The sequence below is a fragment of the Eptatretus burgeri genome, chromosome 8, assembly GCF_056783735.1.
Source record: "Eptatretus burgeri isolate ZD-2024b chromosome 8, Ebu_testis_v1, whole genome shotgun sequence".
NCBI classification, from domain to species: domain Eukaryota; kingdom Metazoa; phylum Chordata; class Myxini; order Myxiniformes; family Myxinidae; genus Eptatretus; species Eptatretus burgeri.
Window position 1 is genome coordinate 55,075,054 of NC_140968.1, and position 23,201 is coordinate 55,098,254.

Here is a 23,201-nt window from a genome sequence, read left to right on the forward strand (position 1 = left end):
GAGAGAGAGAGAGAGAGAGAGAGAGAGAGAGAGAGAGAGAGAGAGAGAGAGAGAGAGAGAGAGAGAGAGAGATCGTTAATGAGGATTAGGAATCAGACTGGGCCCAGAACACTGCCTTGGGCCACTCCAGCCTTAACAAGGAGAGGAGATGAAAGGATTCCATTGAGAGCCAGACGTTGGCTACGAGAGTAGAGGAAGTCAGTGAGCCATGTGTGGAGTTGGCCTTGGATGCCATAGGCAGAAAGTTTGGAGAGCAAGGTGGGATGCCAGACTGTATCTAAAGCTCCATTTTTGTCTGGAGAGGCATCCCTGATCTCACGTCCGACATTCAGAGCCTCCATCCATTGTTGGGAGAATAGGAGCGACATGTCCAAGGTAGAGTGACCTGGTCTGAATGCAAATTGGTGACCTGAGAGGAGGCCATTGGAGAAATGGAAAGGATTTCATATCCATTGAAGCTATGATGGATTTCCTGGAAGGTGGTGGGATTCCCTTTACAATATGTAAGGGTTTATACTTGTTGCTGCAGTGCATTGTGACAAATATGGTGTTGATACCTATGTTAATCATACCCTTTTGAAATGGACCATGATATCAGAGTCCGACACCTGCAATATATTTGTTGCAAGTATGAAGATCAGTGGCTTGATATAATGAATAACAGGTACAAGCCACCTGCTACTGTCTGACCAACACCTGGGGATATTGCGATAGCATCGTTGGCGAACAGTTGTCTGACTGGGTTGAGGTTAAGACCATTTCCTCCTGTATGTTGCCAAACAACCGTTTTCCTTCCACTCATGCAGATGGAATAAGGATTATAACCTTGATCTCTGCTTTGTATTGTTTGATGAGTCAATGTATCTCTGAATGGCATCACTTAAGACACCGATGAGTTAGTGGTCACACAAGACACCCCCACTTTTCTCCCAGCCAACATCACTCTGCTATCATCCATGTCAGAATGGAAGTGCCACTCATCTATCTCATCGAAGCTTGTACCACGATGGAATTTCCATAAAGCTGATTGGCAAAGTTTTGCCAGATAAGTAGATGAGAAGATCACCTCAATTGAGTGTTACAAAGATCCAAAAACATTAAACGTTTTCATTTTATTTCCATCAATGTCCCAAATATTTCATTTTTCAATATTTAAACTTCATTTTTCCATGTTAAGTGTTTGTCATGTTTATGTTGTGTTACTTTCTCTTCCAAGTTGCCATCCCTCTGGGCAGTACTTTCCGTGTTGGCCATTCAGGGCAAGCAGTTGAAAACAGCAGAGTTGGCATATGCAGCCATTGGGAAGGTGAGTCCATATGAAGTATGCCACAGGTGTGTCTGAATTTTAACATACAAGGTTTTTGTTTCATTGACTTGTTGTACACCCCTGGGATTTTCAGCACAATGCCTTTACTTTTGCTCCACATCTGTATGAACATTGAGTCAAAGTAAAGGATTTGGTACCACTATTGGGCTCATTGGTCCATTTGACCAAATTTTCATTGGTCTTCACTGCATTGTAGCATACTTGCCTGCTGTACTGCTTGAGCATTAACTTGCCTTTCACCAAGCCCAGATGTGCTTGGGCCAGGGCAGGGATTATACGTTCATTATTATTATTGCCAAAAGCCTGGTGTTGGCTTAGTGGTTAGGGTGGCGGCTTGGGATCCAAGGGTCCTGAGTTCAAGCCCCGTTGGCTGCTGAATTAACACCAGGGGGTTGACTCGGCCTGTCATCCTTCCGAGGTCGGCGAAATGAGGCCAGTGTACTGGTCCCGGTGTATGCCCCGGTTAGAATAGGTGTACCATATCCCTGTGTGTCGTAAGAGGCGACCAGGGTTGGCGTCAGGAAGGGCATCCGGCCATAAAACATTTCCTCAAGAAAAAGCCAAACCCCTGCACAGCAGGGAAAAATAGCTGTAAAAACGGTCATTTTTTTTTTTAATGCCTTGCCATTGAAGGACCTATTAAGCTGCTCTGCAGACCTGAACATGGCGTGCGTTTAAAACATCGGAATTCTTCCGGATTCTTTGTAGTTAATTAGCCTAATCAAATCAGGACATCATGACGATCATTTTGGTAAATCACAATCCACATCAGAAAGCTACAGCAAAACACCACAACACACACACACACACACACACACACACACACACACACACACACACACACACACACACACACACACACACACACACACACACACACACACACACACACACACATACACATACACATACACATACACATACACATACACATACACATACACATACACATACACATACACATACACATACACATACACATACACATACACATACACATACACATACACATACACACACCTCAACCATTTCTAGTACATGTCCTTTGGAATCACATAGTGCTTGAATCTGTGAAGGCATTGAATGAATGATATTCTGTATGACAGCCTGATCCAGATTTTCCAAATGGGGAATAGATTTTGTTGTTGCTTTTGCATGTTACTTGCCAGAGATCAGCTTTTCTGCATATGTTCCCAGATGTGTTCAATGGCATTCCACGTCAGGACTCGGAGTGGGCGACAACTTCCTGCCAAGGAATCACAGTGTCTTTCAGGCATGGGTGGTTCTGGATGGCCTGTGGCATCATCTTCTTGCAGTAAATGTGTTATTCTACAAAATTCCTTGCACACAAGAAACCCTCTTACCACTATACCAGAAAGGCATTTTGTTGTATAGAACATTTACAACAGGAAGAATGGAAGATGGTGCCACATGCCAAACATCCAGAATCATCTCTGCCTGGAAGAGATGGAATGTGCTGCAGCGTCTTCCTTTGCCACCATAAAACGAGATCCTAACACGAGTGCCATTGAACACTTCTGGAAACTTATGAACCGGGAGCTGCACAAAAACTGACCTCTGCCTAGTAATACACAAAAGCTGCAACAAAATCTGCTCCATATTTGGGAAATTTTGGATTTACATCATACACAGGAGTGTACTTCATCTTTTATTTAATGTATAGTAGAATAGCATAATCAAAGTTCAAAAGCAGGACAATATTAGTATAGTAATTGTATTTTGTACAATTTCCATTACTGTATATGTGTTATAAATACCTGGTGTTGGCTTAATGGTTCAGGTGGTGGGCTTGGGATCCTAAAGTCCTGAGTTCAAATCCTGCTTAGCCATTGAATTAATACCAGGTTGGGTTGACTCTGCTTGTCATCCTTCTGAGAAAGGCAAAATGAGTGCCAGCTTACTGGTATCCTGTGTCGGAGTGGCGACCCATCCAGGATTGTGCCCAATAGCCAAGGAGACTGCTTAGGCAGCACCATCGCTCTGCACAGAGTATGGTCCCAATGGATGGATATGTGTTATGTAAAATCCACATTATCACAGCACAACATTGCATAGTTAGGGGGGCAATTGCAATATGCTTGAACTTGCTCCATTCACTAAAATTATAAACCCGTTTCACCACCATAATCTCTGTATGGGTTGTTAAATAAATAAACCACATCATCTTTCATCTCACATTCCAAAGCATTCTGTATAAACTTGTTTTCCCATTCACTACCCTTCTGCAGTATAAATTAATTAATATATTTGAATCCCCCACTCACCCTATCTCTAGGTGGATAAGGTTTTGTGGCTGCGCCAAGCAATGGACTTACCTTCTGAGGCCCAGCAAGCCAAGATGCTGGGCTTGGGGAGCCAGGCCAATGAGGTTGATCACATTCTTACTCAGGTGGGCCTCATCAACCATGTAATTTGCTAAAATAACCTCCACCACACACGTCCAGGGAAGACCCATGATGCTGGATAAGTGAGTGAATGAAATCAGTAAAGGTCCTCTCAGGTTTTGAACATAATACAACATTGAAACTATCATTGTAAGAGTTTGGAGGTAGGATTAGGAAGGTGTGATTATTATCTTCAGCTAATTGAAGAGTATACTTTTCCTTAGAATTAACTTTTCACTCTATAATTGATCTGCTTTATACTTCCAAATGTATATCCTGAAACTTTTTATATTACCCAACTTATTTTGCTTTTATCTTTTTCTTGTTTTCTGAACTTTGATACACACGAAGGAAATGCACTGAGTTATTTGGTTGAATAACTTGGTTCTGAAAACAAATGGGGATGACAAGGGAACATGAATCCCTTCTAATCTCCCCCATCTAATTCCGATATTCCTTTGATGAGATTGATTATGTCTGTCATTGTATTGTTGCATGGTCAGAAACCACTCGATAACTGTAACTACAGTTAAAGCAGTTAGTTGCCATCCACACTACAGCTAATGCTCAAAGGATAACCAAAAGATCGCTGTTCTTCACAAACCGACGGCGAGTGGTGAACATCGTTCCATGTTTTGGCACAATCCAACACCATTCTGGTTATTACTCAAGATTATTTGTAATTTCAATCTTCCAGGAACTCCAAATGTTGGCACGGCAAAATGACGGTAATGTGAGGTGCACACAGTCTCTTAATAAATACATTCTTCACAAGACACAGTTTAACAAAATCCCATGAAAAAAGACTGTGAAACTAGAAGGGCACTCGGTAGAGCACATACCTCCACCACATAATGCCTGATCCACGAGAACATATCGGGCGCAATACATTTTTGAAATATCATGCAATACAGTACCATATCGTTTTTGGCCCCATCACTCAATGGTGAAGAATCACTTAAAAAAAAAAATTATCGTATCCAGATCCTGATTCGGATCTTCATCAGAATCGAATCAATTTGTCCTTGTGACACACCCAATCTGTCCATCAACTTTCATCCAAATCAGTCCACAATTTTTTGAGATATCGTGCTATATATCGTTTTTGGCTCTATCTCTCAATGGTGAAGAATCACTTTAAAAATTCTAGTAATCGGATCTAGATCTTCACCAAAAGCTAATCAGTTCGTCCTTGTCACACATCAAATCTGTCCACAAAATTTCATCCGAATCCGTCCACAACTTTTTGAGATGTCTTGTACACAAGCAAACAAACAGATCGACAAACAGACAGAAAGGGGTGAAAACATAACCTCCTTCACCTTCGGTGGCAGAGGTACCTATACAAGAAAACGACCCCAGCTAAAGGTGTGCGAATGCACACACACACACACACACACACACACACACACACACACACACACACACACACACACACACACACACACACACACACACACACACAGCATGGAATTAATCTCAGGCTATGACAGGAATCAAACGTGCAGTCGGCGAGGCAAACCAGATTTCCCCAACAGGACGTGGGCAGAAGATTTCCTGGAGCTGTCCAGGTGCTGCAGCAACGGCTCCCTCAACATGGATGTGCACTTTTATATTGGCTACCCCCCTCCCCATCATGTTGATAGACGGGACCTGATATAAAATAAGGTACGGTCTGTGCGGGAGTACGGATCAAGCACCTTTCTGTGGGCTGTTAGCCAATACCCATTCCATATATGGACAAATCCTACTTGCCAAAGTAGTCAGCGGTGGAGAGGATGAAACCCTCCCCTCACTACTCCCTCTTCCCCACCCAGGTCTTTATTAGAAAATGCTGTCCAGCTCTTTCTCTTCCACCCTGCCCCACCCAATTTGATATTCACTTATGTAGTCGAAATCTAAATGAGACAAGGCTCACCCCCCCTGGCGGGCCACATGAAAGACAACTAATCCTAATGACATGCACTTACTACATGTTCAAAAAGGCGTAAGAATCCACACAAATACAAATGATGATTAACTGTTTGAGTGCTGTTGACCACGATCGTGGCCTTACAGGAATGTGCTGTTGGCCACGATCGTGCATGGCCTACTTCATTATTCAACAATTTGTATTGTTTGTTCTGATTTAAGTGTTTCTTCCGATGGTTTCCTCCAATGGTTGCCTTGTCTGTAATAATGTGTGTGTATGTGTATGTGTATGTATGTACGACGTACGTGTGTACATGTGTGTATGTGTGTCTCCTCCATATGTGTGTCTGCATGCACGTGTCTCCTCCATAACTCCGAAACCATAAAACCTAGTGGCCCAAAACTTTGCATACATACTAAGGGAACTCCAAGAGAGTACATGAATGAAAACTGGGTGTTTCAGTAAAGTTTAAACATCCCTTTTGAAGATAATTAACGGCCTTATTTAATTAAAACAAAAACAAGCTTTATCCTTGGTCAGCCCGCTCTCTTTTGCAGGGCTCTTAAGCTTTGCTTCGGCCTGCTAAAAAATGCCTTGCCTTGGAACAGACCGCATAGTCCTTCAGTGTAAATTTGAAGACTGAACAATGTGTCTTCTTCTATCATTAAATGAAGGTAACATTTTTGAGGAAACAAAAGTACATTGTGATTTCAACTCTTATAGAGGAAACGGGGTAATGCATGTTTTGGTCGCAGCCTTGGCGATTTTCCATGATGACCTCTCATGACCAAATTAAATTATATAATTGATTAAAGTAATCAGATTTGAGGATCGGATATTGTGGACTAAATAAGTTTCAAAATCTAGAGTGAAATCTGAAAATGTGAAGAAATTAGCAATGTTTTTGTTTTTTCGGTTATGTCCCATTACCAATCAGCTTTTTATCGCTTGCTCACCCAGCCGTTCCTTATCGACCATTTCATTGAAGTGCTTGCTTGAGTGCTGAATACACTTGGCGAGCATTCTACAAGCTTCGACATTTGTTGACAGCAATGTAATTGACGTTTGTTATCACAGCAGTTGTCGTATTTGAAAATAAAATTACAAATTGTCATGAAGTAAATAAAGTATTCTTCAACCATTTCTTTGGAGTGCACACACACACACACACACACACATATATATATATATATATATATATATATATATATATATATATATATATTTGCGATCACGGGTACCAAGACACCAGCTTGTCACTCAGGGGGATTAATCCCCGGTTGTCCTCGGAAGAGCCGGACCTGGGGCCACCGCTCACAATTAACGTTATGGTACGGTGGGTTGTTTTAAAACCACGAACGCCACCCAGTCAACCACGAGTTCCAGTGTCCGCAGTCTAATTATTCCGTTTAACTAGAGGTCACGTGGTTACGTGAGCGTGGAGCGTGCCCTCGGCAAAGCACCAATATTATCTAATGAGATTTTAATTAGGGCGGCCGAGCATTTTAACCGCTGGTGCATGCCGATGATTTTTTGGTCAAATCTGTGGTAATTATCTCCCAGTCTATCTCGATTCGAACAATGCTAGACCAATGAAGGAAAGGACAAACACGGACAGGTTGGAAATCGACAAATAATTAATTAATAATAAAATAACTAAATAAAAAGATTTTTTTTTTGCTGAGGTAAATAAAGAATTTCAAAGCAAAATCAATCAAAATTCCAGGAAAGAGACAAAGAGTAGAAGCTTAACGGGGGTTGACTTACAGCTAAACACAGACAAGGGTACCCAACAGATCATTCAGGGGGAGGGGAGGGGGAGAAAATCATCTCGCTCACCAGAAAGTCGTCCATGAAACAAAAACGTTCCGAAATGCGTGCGTGTCACGTCCGTCGCCAGCACCCAGCTTTGTCATACAGACTCTCACGGGCAGCCTTGAACGCCAGTCCACACATTCCCTTGCCAATGCTCTGGGCAGGACGAACCGTCTCGCTGTTGGCGCTGGCCAGACACCCACACACGCGCTTCCTTCTCCTCTTTTGCATGCCTACACCCGCTTCTTGCTCGCTTCTCTCTCGTACCTCTTTCGTTCACGCTTTTTTATTATCTCAGAACGTATCGTTTTTGCTTTTTCCCCACTCTCAAAACGTATCTCCTCACAAAATGTCTCTCTCGCTTCAGAACGTCCCTCTTTCGCCTTTTCCTCTCCGAACGTCTCTCCTCACAGAACGTCTTTTCATATCTTCGGGGCATCTCTATGGGGTGCCGTCCGCCCCAAGCTCACCCCACCCCACTGGGGTACGGTTACCATGACGACCCTTGCGCTCTCAAAAAAGGCGGGCGTCGGAGCTCCTGAAGGAATGTTGCTGAGAAAAGACGAGGGCAGGCCCTCTCCGCGGGGTACCGTCCCCCCCCATTCTCACCCCACCCCACCGGGGCAAGGTTACCATGACGACCCGTGTGCTCTCAAAAAAGGCGGGCGTCGGAGCTCGCGAAGGAATGTTGCTGAGGAAAAATGAGGGTGGGCTTCAGAGCTCGTGAAAGAAATGTTGCTGAGGAAAAATGAGGGCAGGCTTCAGAGCTCGTGAAAGAAATGTGTGTGAACGTGTCTGTTGTAAAGAAGAAAAAAAAGCTTCCTATAAGAGAGGGGATCTATCCTTTACTCTTCTCAACGCATCACATATAGGCCTAAGTCACATTTGCTCTACAGCGAGGATACGGCGGCCGTACACCCTCTGAATTGACAGAAACGTGTGGCGGCCGCAGAGTTTCTGCGGTGGCCTCAGGGTGGCCCTACGCTGTTTGGCTATCTTTTACAGGCCGTAGGGTTCGCCGTTGAATTATAACGCGGAGTTATAACTTTTTTCATTTCTACGTTCGCCATAGCAATTCGACAAGCCGAAACAACAGAACTGGTTAAAAAAAAAAAAAAAACCCACTCGTTACCGTCCGTGTGGCCGCACGTTCGCCTTAGGGCCCCCCTGCGGTCCCCCTGCGATCCCCCTGCGGTCGCCTTGCGGTCGCCTTGCGGGCACCTTGCGTCTGCCTTAAATTCCATGGCCGCCGGAGGAACGCCCTAAGGTCACCGTGCGACATCAAATCAAAGACCATACAGCACCCCCACGTTTTCGGTCTCCACAATTTATAAATACGCCGTGCGGATACCCGAAAAAGAAAAACATATGTGACTGCTACATTGTGTGACCGTGGAAATACTGCGGCCGCCCTATAATTGCTTGTGGCCGTAGATATTTTAGACCCTACGGCCGCCGTGCCAAATGTGACTTAGGCCTCAAGAACCCTTTAGACATGGGGATGGGGCTAATCTGAACATGCATTTTAGGAAATAACTGTCTGAGTACCTGGATGTGTGGATGCAGTCATCAAACCGGATTCTAAGATCCGTAACAATATATATATATATATATATATATATATATATATATATATATATATATATATATATATATATATATATATATTGTTGCGAATTCGCACCCGCCGGCATGCGAACGGCCACGTGACTCGAATCGTGGCACGTCGCCCACCGGACGGACAATTCTGTCGTTACCCTCTTGGACTAACGCCGGGAGCTCGTCACGGGTGGGCCTTTCGGCCTCACCAAGATTGTGCCAATCGGCCACCGCGTGGCATAGGGTTGTTCGCCAAACTCGACCTACCTAAGTACCCATGCGGAGGGTAGACCGGGCGATCGCACCTCGCTGCAGGTCGACTCCGGACACGGGCCGCTTAAGCGATCCGTTCCGTACTATCGGGATAACCGAGCGGTGTTATCGTCGGCCTCGACGGTTCCGATTAATTATCGGGCGTATTCAGCCCACGACGAACCCGTTACGTGAAGCAAGATGGAGATTCAATTAAAGAAAAGACGAAGCGAAACGGGAAAACAGTTCAACATAATGCACATTTATTCCGCGGCACACGGAGAGCACACATATACAATAAAAACAATTATGCACAAAAAGCAAATGTAACAAAAGAAACAATGACGCAGAGATACTACCGAATAAGACCGACACACGGCAACACAACAGTTTTACCTCACCACACTGGTGCCACACAACGTTTACACAGAACCCAAAAGAAATGGAAGTCGCGACTTCCCTGAGCGTGTCGAGTCCCTCTCCGACGTCCGTCGACGGGGTCCCGCCTGGCCGCGACTCCGTGCCCGAGCGTGGTAGGCGAGTCCTCTCCTGCGTGCCTCGCGCCTGCACATGTTGGCCACTCGACGGTACGGACGGGGTTTTGGGGAAACGGACGGGGCTTGTTCAGCGCTGTTTTCCGCGCTCGCGCACGGGTCAACGAAGCAAGGCAGGAACCACAAGCTCGCGACTCGAGCCAGAAGACGACCATGAAGACCAACCCTCGACCAACCACTCACTCCAACTCTCGACCAACCATCCCAACAACCAACGACCTCTTGACCAACCACTTCTCGACCAACGACTCTTGACCAACCAACCCAACAACAATGACGACTCCCAACCAACCCAACAACAACGACGACTCCCAACCAATCCCACAACAACGACGACTCCCAACCAACCCAACAACCCTCAAGGTCCGTCCTGTTCGCCTTTTGTCGCGCGGGGCTCCGCCCTTCGCTCCGCCCCGTTTTTGGCCCCGCCTCCCTTCGAGCTTCTTGGAGAAGCCTCTCGAAAGGGAGCGTGACCTCTCGCTTTCCCTCCACCCTGCGCCGTGTGGGGGCCTTGGGGAGTCAGACTTGGCGTGGAGCCAGGGAATTATTCCCCCAAAAAGAGGCCCCCACCCTTTCTCACCTTTGACCCCTGCATCGCCCCTCCTCCACACCGAGCGCGGAGAACCTCGACGGGAAAAACAGGCAGGAAAACCCCCGAGCATAGCCGTTGGTTTTTGTTTGTTCCCGGAGATCGTAACCGCACAGGGCCTACTGAATGGCGAGTGGCGAAGATGTGGTAGCGTTGATGGTGGAGGTGGCGTGGTTGTAGTGTGGTTGGCGCTGTGGTGGGGATGGCGTGGTTGTTGAGATGCTGTTTGTTTGAAATAAAAGACAGAACAGAAAAAATGGCTAACTCAAAGCGTCACAGCCCGGATGGATCACATAAATTCCCTCTATACAACGGGTTTGGGCTAACTACACATGCACTTACAGAGATATCTCAGCTATGGGACCTGAATGGTGGTTTGCGAATTTCCACAACCACAACAATATATATATATATATATATATATATATATATATATATATATATATATATATATATATATATATATATATATATATATATATATATTAGGTAAGATCTGGGGGTGTAATAGTTAGAGTGTCTGCTCTTAATCTGGGAGTCGGCAGTTCGAACTCTGGCTGAGTCGAACCAAAGACTTCAAGAATTGTTTGTGCTGCTTCCTTGGTTGACTTTAAGCATTTAGAAGGATAGAGCATGAACACACAATGCTGTGAATGCAATGGCAAGCCACCCAGTATAACCTTTGCCAAGAAACTGCTTTGGCAGCACCAACACTCTGTAAAGAGCCTTCTTCTTCTTTATTGGCCACAATTATTCCCACGTTCTTGTGGGGTTGGCTGAGAGAAGCTTGGCCCAAGTCTTTCAGTAGCTAGCTGGCCAAGCCTGACATTCGACGAACCAACATTTTTCACGAACCAGCATTTGGAATTTGGCCATGTTGCCGGCGATTGCTCGCCTATTCTTTGCGAAGGACACCGTGGGATTTATGACGTCAACCAAAGAATGCTGGCAAATGCGATGCCAGTTTAACATCAGTTTAATGCCAATTTAATGTAATTCTCGCTAGATGGATGGCACACACATTGATGAATCATCCTGCCTGTGAAACACGGGATGACAGTTTCCAGCGCGGTGGAGATTTATACCCAGGCTGGCGAGATTACAGGCAAGTGTGGCTCTGTAAAGAGTATGTTGCATTAAAATCCATGAGGTATGGAGAGGGTAAAGCTGGAGACCTTATAGTACAGTCAAAATGTCAGATGACCTCCCACAAATTGCAACAAAAGCAAACTGAATAGATTTTGATTCCTGGATATGTCCTCAGTGACAGAAAAAAAGTCCTAAGGGATCCTCCAGGGGGAAAGTCCTGAAATCATGGAAATCCAATATGGCCACCACCCGGCTTCGAGGAAAATGAGAAAATTGTAAAGAATGATATTTTAACATGTAAATATATGTTTTTCTGCATTCCAATTGTTGCTAGTTATGGTCAGTATATTGATATACAAGAATAATTATAAAAACGTGAAATGTATTGAGGGTAAAATAAAAAATTATAGCTTTTTTGTCCAAAAATGACAATTTTTTTGTCCCGAAAAAAAAAATATTTACCTGATCCTGATTTTGGCTCCTGGACCAAAAAAAATAAGAAATGTTGAAGACACAAGATGAAATGAAGTCTATGGAAATACAATATCATTATGTAAATCATTGAAACATGACAAAATTCACAATTCCACTCGGGGCAATCACATCTGCCTGACGAAGGTTTCGAAATGAAAATGAAAATTCGCATTAAACTCAGAAACTACATCCATTATAAAAACTTACTATACATGTTGAGAAAAATCAAGTGTATTAAAGTTAGAACTCGACAATGTCGTCATCATCCTCATCATTGTCACATGGAGTGTTTGTGCAGCCAGAGCCCCTGCAGTTTCCACAAGCTGGAGTGCACTCAATGTTGTGCTTCTTGCATGTGCATCTCATGGTGCTACATTCAGCCTGGCAGTTGCACCTAATGACACGTAACATCTTTTCCGGAGCTGGAGCTATTGATGTCTGAAGTGGCACAAAACCCTCGTCACACTTCTGCCAACCCCAGTCTGTCGGAAGAAGTTCATCTGCACATCCCTTCTATTTTTAGACTTGCAGATATACGCGCAGGCTGTGATACTTTGCTGCTTCTGATGTTGGTGGTACCGTCTATGGTTGCACGTGAGAGGAGCTCCAAGCCACCTTGTCCCAGTACCGCTGATACCAGACGGTGTCCAGGGTGTCAGTTGACTTTCCGTTGTAGATTATATCACCAATGTTTTTTCTCCTGCATCTGCCACATCACATACGGAAGCTGGATGTGTATCAAAAACCTTGGCCTGCTCACGGAATGTGTTGTTTGCTTTGAACTTTTTGAGGGAAGCTCCTTTTCCAATCCTATGAAGACGAGATGTCGTGTCGCACCCAAGAACTGCATGTAGAAACAGTATGTGCTTGCATATGTCTGTACCAATCATTTTCTTTGTAGCCTTGATGTTCTCAATGCGAGGCTTCTTCGTGTTCTTCTTTGGCTCGGAACAAACGAAGAGGTCATGGGATTCTAAGCTTGCATGGTAGCATAGGAGGAGGAGGAGGATGAGGAGGTCTGTGTCATCACCAACTAACACAGTGTTGGTGACAGTAGCAGACTGCATGGCCTTCAGTACAATCAGGAGATCAGCATCCCCTGAGGCATGGTGTGTCTCACAGTTCTTCTTCTGAAGCTCTTCACTCAACATAAAAATGAATTGCTGTTTATTCTGCCTATTGGCAAGAAACTGTTCCTTCTTCATTGTGAGATGCATGTCAGCTGTAAATGTCACAGTAGTGCCAGCATTCCCTTTAGACCGTATCTGGTGTGTCATGTCCTTCGTGTTGGTACTCTCATAACCATCAAACATGACTATGGCATCTCCGTACTTCGTCGTTACATAATCAGTGTACTGGAGGCATATGTCTCTGCATGTAGATCCACGAGACCATGGAATGCGTTGAATAAGTGCCCCGCCATCCAAAACATACTGTTGCCCATCATTGGGGATATCGGCTGGGACATTGGATCCAAGAAGATCCCAGATGGCATCAGCAAAGACTGGCTTGTGCGTTTCTCGGAGCTGAAGAGAGGAATCAAAGAGGGCTGGTGGATAGCTGCACAGTTCATATTTGAAGGCTGACTCCAGTTCTTCTGCTGTCTGTGCAACAGTGATCAGTCTCTGGAAGAGGAGTTGTGGATCAACATGGACTTGCTCTCCATCAATCTTGACAGATGACTTCATGCCGAGGGTGACAACTTGGTCTTTCCTCTTAAATGTGTACTCGGCAGGTGTTTTCCCATCCATAGATTTCAATATTTTGGCTCCTACAGCATGTGCTGTATCGACGTTGATGGTAGGGTGTGCATGATCTCCAGTGGCAATGTTCCTCAGACGTGGATCACTACTGAACAGATTCCGTTCCTGTAAATACTGAAGAGCTGATAGTGTGTCCTTCCAGTCACGAGATTGTCTTGCCTTGGTCATGTCCTTCTTCTGCTCTCCAGTGTTGTAGTTCACACCTGTGAGCTCCTGCATTGCCTGGTTTATTTCTGCACAGGCAGTCATTGATAGTAGCCATACCAGCGGTTGTTGCTCTTTCATTCCTCGCCCTCGTGTGAGCCCCGCGCTGGTCTTCAAACTTCTCATCAGAAGTTGTTCGATGATCAGGTCAGATGAAAGACCTGCCCACAGGTGATCACTTCGTCAAACCACATGGAACCCCTCATCAAAACGTTGTTGGACATTGGGATGTTGAGTTTTGAGGTTGGACATCTGCTGCAGATACACCCTCCCAGATTTGGCATACAGGTTGTGGCCCGAGGCTGCCAGGTAAGGCAGCATTTCCTGGATGGCCTGTTGATGTATTGCCCAGTTCCCAGTGCGCTCTGCCCGGATGTATTTGCGTAGAATGTCTCGCATGTCCATATACTGAACCCAGAGTGCTGACGTTCTAGAAAATATCTTTGCAGACTCGGCATGCTTCTGAAGGTGGTCTTTGATTCGTTTCAAGACGTCAGACTTGCATACTTCTTCCACAGACTGGGGTTGGCAGAAGTGTGACGAGGGTTTTGTGCCACTTCAGACATAAATAGCTCCAGCTCTTGAAAAGACGTTACGTGTCATTAGGTGCAACTGCCAGGCTGAATGTAGCACCATGAGATGCACATGCAAGAAGCACAACATTGAGTGCACTCCAGCTTGTGGAAACTGCAGGGGCTCTGGCTGCACAAACACTCCATGTGACAATGATGAGGATGATGACGACATTGTCGAGTTCTAACTTTAATACACTTGATTTTTCTCAACATGTATAGTAAGTTTTTATAATGGATGTAGTTTCTGAGTTTAATGCGAATTTTCATTTTCATTTCGAAACTTTCGTCAGGCAGATGTGATTGCCCCGAGTGGAATTGTGAATTTTGTCATGTTTCAATGATTTACATAATTATATTGTATTGCCATAGACTTGATTTCATATTGTGTCTTCAACGTTTCTTTTTTTTTGTCCAGGAGCCAAAATCAGTATCAGGTAAAAAAAAAAAAAATTCGGGACAAAAAATTGACATTTTTGGACAAAAACGCTATAATTTTTTATTTTACCCTCAATACATTTCACTTGTTTATAATTATTCTTGTATATCAATATACTGACCATAACTAGAAACAATTAGAATGCAGAAAAACATATATTTACATCTTAAAATATCAATCTTTACAATTTTCTCATTTTCCCCGAAGCCAGGTAGCGGCCATATTGGATTTCCATGATTTCAGGACTTTCCCCCCCGGAGGATCCTTTAGGACTTTTTTCTGTCACTGAGGACATATCCAGGAATCAAAATCTGTTGAGTTTGCTTTTGTTGCAATTTGTGGGAGGTTGACCAAATATTTCTGCTAAAATGCCTGTACTATTAAGTAAATGACATTAACCTACAGTCCAGGTAACCCCCACCCCCACCACCCCTCCGCTTCCTCTCAAGTCCCCCGACCAAATGCAAGACGAACACCCCATTCTTCCCCTCATGTCCTACTACCAAATGCAAATTGAAAAACCCCACCCCCTTCCCCTCAAATCACCCTACCAAGCTCAAGTTTTGAACCCTCCTTCTTTCCTCCGACCAAACGAAAGTCGAGAACACCCCCTTCCCTGGCACTCTATTGAGGTGATGGTCATGTTTAACCCTCGACCAGTTAAGAATCTCCTGGGGGGTTCAATATCACGGCAAGGTAAGCTTTGATCTTATTTGCTTTCTCTGTTTCTGTCTCTGTTTCTGTCTCTGTTTCTCTCTCTCTCTCTCTCTCTCTCTCTCTCTCTCTCTCTCTCTCTCTCTCTCTCTCTCTCTCTCTCTCTCTCTCTCTCTCTCTCTCTCTCTCTCTCTCTCTCTCTCTCTCTCTCTCTCTCTCTCTCTCTCTCTCTCTCTCTCTCTCTCTCTCTCTCTCTCTCGCTCTCTCTCTCTCTCGCTCTCTCTCTCGCTCTCGCTCTCTCGCTCTCTCGCTCTCTCGCTCTCTCTCTCTCTCTCTCTCTCTCTCTCTCTCTCTCTCTCTCTCACTCACTCACTCACTCACTCACTCACTCACTCACTCACTCACTCACTCACTCACTCACTCACTCACTCACTCACTCACTCACTCACTCACTCACTCACTCACTCACTCACTCACTCACTCACTCACTCACTCACTCACTCACTCACTCTCCCTGCCTCTCCCCCTGCTTCCTCCCCACCTTTCTCTCCTCCGCCTCTTTCAATATGCCAACTCTTTCTCTATCCCAAATCTTTCTCTCTCCCTCCCCCTTTTCTTTGTATTCCTGTCAGCAAAGCGACAGGAGGTATTTGCTATAAACAATACAGACATTTTATTCAGTTTGCCTGAAAAAAGTACTGTATTTTCATATTGCATATACTATTGCATATACTAAAAATATACTAAAAATATATTGCATACCAGAAAAATTCAGCACTCAAACAGTGAAGACTCCATCTCACGACTTCCCCCTATGCCACAGACTTAACAGTATTATTACTCTGAATCTTCTTAGCCACAATTCACCTGACCCAAAGTTAAACATAATGAAAACACTCAAGGATGTACTCCAAAGTAATTATACAGACAACACACTCGACCCTGGACTTGCTGCTCCTGCTTTCCCAACAATAGATGGAGATCCTCAATGCCAGACATGAGATTCGAGCCATCTCCCTAGACATATCGCATGCTTTCGATATGGTCTGGCACCCCGCTCTGCTCGCCAAACTCTCTTCTTATGGTATCCGAGGCAATCTCCACTCATGGCTCGCAGACTTCCTCTCCTGTCGCAGCCTACGTGTGGCTCTTAATGGAATTAGCTCATCCTCCCTTCCTGTCTCGGCTGAGGTTACTCTAGACAGTGTTCTGGGCCCTGTTCTTTTTATGGTTTTCATCAATGCTCTCTTTGACTCTCTGGAAAATCCTCTTTATCTCTTTACTGATGATCCACCCTCTGCTGTATTATCTGCCATCCCTCAGATTGGCAAGCAGCAGCCTCTTCACTCTGCAAATCTGGGTAAAATCACAAGTTGGTCAGGCACTTGGAATATGTCTTTCAATCCTGACAAATCTCTCACTCTCATGATGTCTCTCCGAAAGGACTGTGTGGAAACCCCCCATCTACTTTCTCAACAATCCTCTTGGAGACGACCTTTCATTAAAACTTCTGGGTCTCACTATCTGCCATGATGTTTCCTGAGAAATCTACATCTCCAACCTGGCCTCCAAAGCCAGTCGCCGACTGGGCATCCTCCATCGTGCAAAGTCCTTCCTTGGCACACCAGAGCTCCTAGCCATGTACAAAGCTTTCATCCGCTGCCTGATGGGAGTACTGCTCTCGGCTGGTGCTCCCACCTCTCACTTTTCTCGGCGTCACACTGTGGAAACCAAGACATTTAGGATCATTGGTATCTCCTACGATGAGGCTGTCATTGAGTCTCTCACTCTCTCACCACAGGCAGCTCGGTGGTCTTTCTGTCTTCTACCATCTCCCCTCCGGCCTCGCCCCCCCCCGGCTCTGTCTGCTATCTGGCCCACCCATATTTCCGCAGGGTGCTCAAGGTCCACCAGTTACTCCCTGTTGGTAAAAGTATGAAAATCAAGAATCACTGCTCTCCTTCATTATTCCATTCCTTTTTTTTCCCGCCTCTGGAACAAACTCCCACACACTCTTCAATCCCACTCTTCCCTCCAAGTCTTCAAAACAGTTGTTTACCACCATCTCTTATCTTCCCCCATCTAAAACCATGACCTTTTCTACCCCTGTTAATCCATCCCAAACTCACCTCCTTCAAATTCCCTGCTTTCCTTCCTGAAAGTCCCTGAAGTGTTCATCTTGTTTACCCCGTGTACCCCGCCCCATCCCTCACCCTTCCACAGATCTCCAAATGTCTCTGTTCCCCACTGTTTTGTGCTTCCCTCTCCCACTCCTCTCGTCTCCTGCTTCCCTTGTTATACATTCTGTTAGCTCTCGTATGAGCCTTGACATTGTCTCTCCAAAAAAAAAGAAATTGTCGCCACATATCCTGTCGACTCCATATTTCCAAAGCATCGATGTGATCTCTCACCTGCCAGAAGGATAGTTTTTTATTCAGATTATGAGAGACATGGAAGAGCTATCAAACAGAGACTGGACGATGAACGGACTGGTATTTTAGAAAAATTATGGAGCAAATAACTATTGATTACTGGTAGAATATGACGTTCAGCCAAACATGGTAAAGAGACGGACTATCTTTGCAGGCATTGTGAAGAATGTGTGGGCATTGGAACAGTTTCATGCCCACTTGTTAAGCTTGTCAATCTTTTTGTATAGTCAACCTATTGTTAAGACAAATTAATGCATTCTGTAAACTATTCATCTTAACCGGGATTGGCCAGTTTTTTTTTTGGTTTTAAACATTCAAAGCATGTCCTTGTTTTTTTAAAAAAAAACCACGGCCTCTCAATGTTAGCACAGATGAGCAGTGTTGGGCTGTCTTTTGATCCCTTGAAGCAAGAGAGAAATAGATTTTAGGGATAAGATGGTTTGGATTGAACATTTTAATAGCATTTATTCTCCACAAATACACAATGACATCCAAAAATAATATCCAAAATATCCCCACTCGTCTCGAAGCTGTCTAGCGTGGGGCTCAGCGATAAACTGTCATCCCAGTGTTTCACAGGCAGAGTGATTCATCAATGTGTGTGCCTTCCCTCGGATGGACATTAAGCGGGTGTTCTGTCTGCCAGCATTAGTTGTTGGATGTCAAAGATCACACGATGGCCTTCACAAAGGGTAGGTGAACAATCGGCACTAAGGCCAAAAAATTCCAAATTCCTGCCATAACTTCACGCTTCCCCTGGCCCAACGGACCAAAGTGCAAATAGGGTCAACCCCCCAAGGGGGTCTCTACACCCTTTAGTTGTGCATGCGAATTAGTAGTAGTTGTAGTCTGGAAGCAGATTGTGTGTCTGTAGATCCGTTATTTGACACCAAGGAAGAATGCCTAAGATTTTTCTTTCAATTCCTGTCTTGTTTCGACGCATGGAATGCACCCACAGTAATGTTACAAGCAACTTCAATAAATTACCTGTCATATTAAAAGCCCTTGCAATCAATGTTTTCCTTCAGGGCAAAGGTGCTTCAAAAATCTATTGTGACTTGTCATTCATAATAAAAATGTGTCAGACTTGTAAGACACATTCCAAGGTGTTTTCCCGATCCAAACTAACAATGCTCAGTGGGAGGCATATCTCTTCTGCAAATTGGATTACTCTTTTTTTTTTTTTTGCATGCATTGTCGAGGCTTGTATGAGATCTAACACACAGAAATACACAGCAAGGGGAGCAGGAGATAAGAGAAGTCGGAGAGGGAAGGAAAAAAAAACAGTGGGTAACAGAGACATGAGGAGATCTGTGGAAGGGAGAGGGATGGGGCGGGGTACACGGGGTAAACAAGATGGACACGACAGGGACTTTCAGGAAGAAAAGCAGGGAATTTGAAGGAGTTGGGTTTGGGGTGGATGAACGGTGGTAGTAAAGATCGTGGTTTTGGATGGGGGTAGATAAGAGATGGTGGTGAACATCTGTTTTGAAGATCTGGAGGGAAGAGTGGGATTGAAGAGCATGTGGGAGTTTGTTCCAAAGGTGGGAAAAAAGAGGAATGAAAGAGTGAAGGTGAGCAGTGATTCTAGATTTCGGTAGTAGAAGGGAGTTGCTGGCAGACCTTGAGCGCCCTGTGGAAATATGTGGGGTACATATCTCAGACAGAGCAGGGGGGTGCAAGGCCAGAGAGGAGACGGTAGAAGACAGAAAAACCACCGACCTGCCTGCGGTGAGAGAGTGAGAGACCCAAAGACTTAGCGTCATCACGGGAGTTACCAATGATCCTAAATGCCTTGACTGCCACAGTATAAAGCCGAGAATTGTGAGAGGCAGGAGCACCAGCCCGGAGTGGAGGGCAGTACTCCGTCAGGCTGTGGATGAAAGCTTTGTACTGTATGTGGACAGGAGCTCACATGTGCCAAGGAAGGACTTTGCATGACGGAAGATGCCCAGTCAGTGACTGGCTTTGGAGGCCAGCTTAGAAATGTGGCTTTCCCAGGAAAGCTCATGGCAGATAGTGAGACCCAGAAGCTTGAATGAAAAGACTTCTTCAAGAGGATTGTTGAGAAAGTAGATTCGGGGGGAGGGAGTGGGTCCAGACGGTCCTTTTGGAGAGACAGGGAGAGTGAGATTTGTCAGGGTTGAAAGACATGTTTCACGTGATAGACCAGCTTGTGATTTTATCCATATCTGCAGTGAGTGAAGAAACTGCTGCTTGCTGATCTGAGGGATGACAGATGCTACGGCAGAGGGTGGATTCATCAGCAAAGAGATAAAGAGGATTTTCCAGAGAAAGATCATTGATGAAAACCACAAAAAGAACAGGGCCCAGAATACTGTCTTGAGGAACTCCAGCCTGGAGAGGAAGAGGGAATGAGGGAACTCCATTAAGGGCCACACGTTGGCTGTGACAGGAGAGGAAGTCTGCGAGCCATGAGTGGAGATGTCCTTGGATACCATAGGAAGAGAGTTTGGTGAGCAGGGTACCAGACCATATCGAAGGCACGCGATATGTCTAGGGAGATGTCTCTGATTTCATGTCTGGCATTGCGGAGCTCCATCCATTGTTGGAAGAGCAGAAGCAGAATATCCATGGTAGAGTGACCTGGCCTGAATCCAAATTGATGATCGGAAATCAAGCCATTGGAGAAGAGGAAGGATTTCATGTCTGAAGTGATGATTGATTCCATAACCTCACTGATGATTGTTCGAAGGCTGATTGGCTTGGAGTTGCAGGGATCTCTTTTTGCACCTTTTTTGTGCAGGGCAGTGATATTTGCTGATTTTCAAGCAGATGGCAGATAACCTTGAGCAAACGAGAGGGTGAATAAAATCGAGACTGTGTGAGCAAGAGCAGCAGAGCACGTTTTTAGGATACGTAGGCTGATGCCGTCTGGACCGGCTGCAGAATCTGAGTCGAGTTTTGACAGCAAGCTCTCCACTTTATCAGGAGAAAAGGATGCAGAGTCCAGGAACAGCTAGGTGCGACTGGGTAAGGTGGGTACAGAAAGCGATGGGTTTGGGACACAAGATTTAGAAGCAAACACGGAGTTTAGGCAGTCAGCCTTTTCACGTGTTGTATCAGCTGTGTCGCCATTTGAGGTAAGGGAGGGGATGGAGGGGGAACATACACCAGAAACAGACTAAACTCGACACCACCAGCATTTGGAGGAGGGAGACAGGTTTGAGAGTTCAGATTTGAGATTAGAAAGATGTTGTTTTCTGGCTCTCCTGAAGGTAGACACACATTTGTGGAAGGAACTGAGATTGCCTTCAGTTGGATTAGCCTTCCATGAGGCGAAGGCAAGTTGTTTCAGGAAAACTGCCTTGCTCCAAGCTTCAGTGTACCATGGGCAGGAGCAAGGGTTGGGCAACTGAAGACGAGATGGGATAAATCTGTGCATGTGAAAGAGAGAGCAAATTTCGATAAAAAAAATTCCCAGGACGAGTTGATGTCGGAGAACGTAGAGATGGGAGACCAGTCTAGAAGTTTGAAGGCTGCTTGAAGTTCCTGCCAGTCGGCTTGAGTGAAATGCCTGACTCAACGGAGCTGAGGAGGTTCTTTAATACCAGCCAGAGATGTCTACTTTGATAGCCAGATATGTCTAACAGCATGTGGTCAGATGAACTCATTGGAGCAGAGGAAGAACAGCAGATATTTTCAAGGAAATTGGTCAAAATCAGATCCAGAAGACTTGGAGTACAATTGGTTGAGATCTGTTTCAGGAAGTTGACAGATTATGTCAGCCCCAATGAGTAAAATAAATATTTTGCTGAAGTGCCATGGCAGGTGATAGAGGTACCCACATCCAGTCAACTGGCATGATGACAGTTGAAGTCACCACTTATGAGGAAGAGAGAGTTGGAGTGAGAGGATAGAAGTTGGTCCATGTTTTTGGAGAGTGAGATGTAAATGGAGCCATCACTGTTTTGTGGACGGTACAACACACGTATAAACATGAGGTGGGAGTGGAGGGGAAGCCATAGCCAGAGGTATTCCTGGGGGTGTGGGGAAGAGAGGACAGTGCATGGTGAGTGGGGAATAGAGTCTTTGATGAAGAGAGCAACTCTGCCGTCAGAACAAGGCTCGGGTCTGTCATACTGGAGGAAGGAGTAACCAGGGAGATATACCAGTGAATCAGAGACATCTTGAAGGAGGAAAGTTTCTGTTAAGCAGATTATGTCTGCTTTGTGAGTGGCAACCTGTATGGAAAGATCTGTCAGGTTTGAGTGAAGACCCCAGATGTTTGAGGTCCACAGGGTGAAAGAAGAGGAAGGGAGGAGGTTTTGGGTGCATGGGAGGGGAAGGGTAGGATGAGGGATGAGGGGGGGAGGTAAGGAGAGTTATTGAAAGAGTGTGGGGGATTGCAGAAGAGCTTGGGGAGAGGGCCGGATGAGGAGGAGAAAAGGCTCGGTGGTGATGGGTTGAGGTACAGTGGGGAGTAATAAGAGAGGTGGCAGAGGGCAGTTGAAGATTGGAGGAGGTGGAGGGATGAGATAGAAGAGGTAGGGTGGGTGAAGGAGACACCTTTGTGAATGTGATGGGGGCAACTTTCAGAAGGGGGAGGGGGAAGATTTGAGGGAGAAGGGTGAGAGGGGAGAGTTGAGGGAGAAAGGTGAGGGGGGAGTTTTTGAGAAAGGTGAGAGGGAGGCTTGGAGGGAGAAGAGTGTGATAGTTGCTTTGAGAGGGAGGGGTGAGGGGAGAGGTGAGGGGGAGAGGTGAGGAGGGAGAGTTGAGGGAGAAGGGTGAGGGGGAGTTTTTGAGAAAGGTGAGAGTGAAGTTTGGAGGGGGAAGAGTGTGAAGGTTGCTTTGTGAGAGAGGGTTGAAAGGGAGGGGAGAGGATGAGAGCAGGCACAGCCAAGGTGCAGGAGGGCAATGGGAGAGGTGGGTAGAGGGGAAGAATGAGACTTGGTAGAGGTATGTTGGAGGAAGTGGGCAGGGGGAGGTACAAGATTTGAGGAGTTGGGAAGAGGGGGTGGTGTGCTGAGAGGTTGGAAGGAGCATATTTGTGGTGATAAGTGTACTGATTGAGAGAGTGAGATATCTGTTATGTTAGAATGGAACCCACAGATGTCAGAACACCACACAGTTTGGGACAACAGAGGAGGAGCTGATACT

The 23,201-nt window shown here is 45.3% G+C and overlaps 1 protein-coding gene across 8 annotated transcripts in view; it reads left to right on the top strand.

Moving 5' to 3' along the window:
• IFT80 (intraflagellar transport 80) overlaps positions 1 to 23,201 on the top strand; it is a 134,426-nt gene that overhangs the window by 95,164 nt on the left and 16,061 nt on the right. For 5 of the 8 annotated variants that reach the window (XM_085892107.1, XM_085892110.1, XM_085892113.1 and 2 more), the window contains 2 exons: positions 1,217 to 1,306; positions 3,624 to 3,737. In XM_085892107.1, coding sequence (XP_085748233.1) covers positions 1,217 to 1,306; positions 3,624 to 3,737 — 204 coding nt within the window. The other 3 variants (XR_015060919.1, XM_085892109.1, XM_085892111.1) reach the window with 3 other exon arrangements.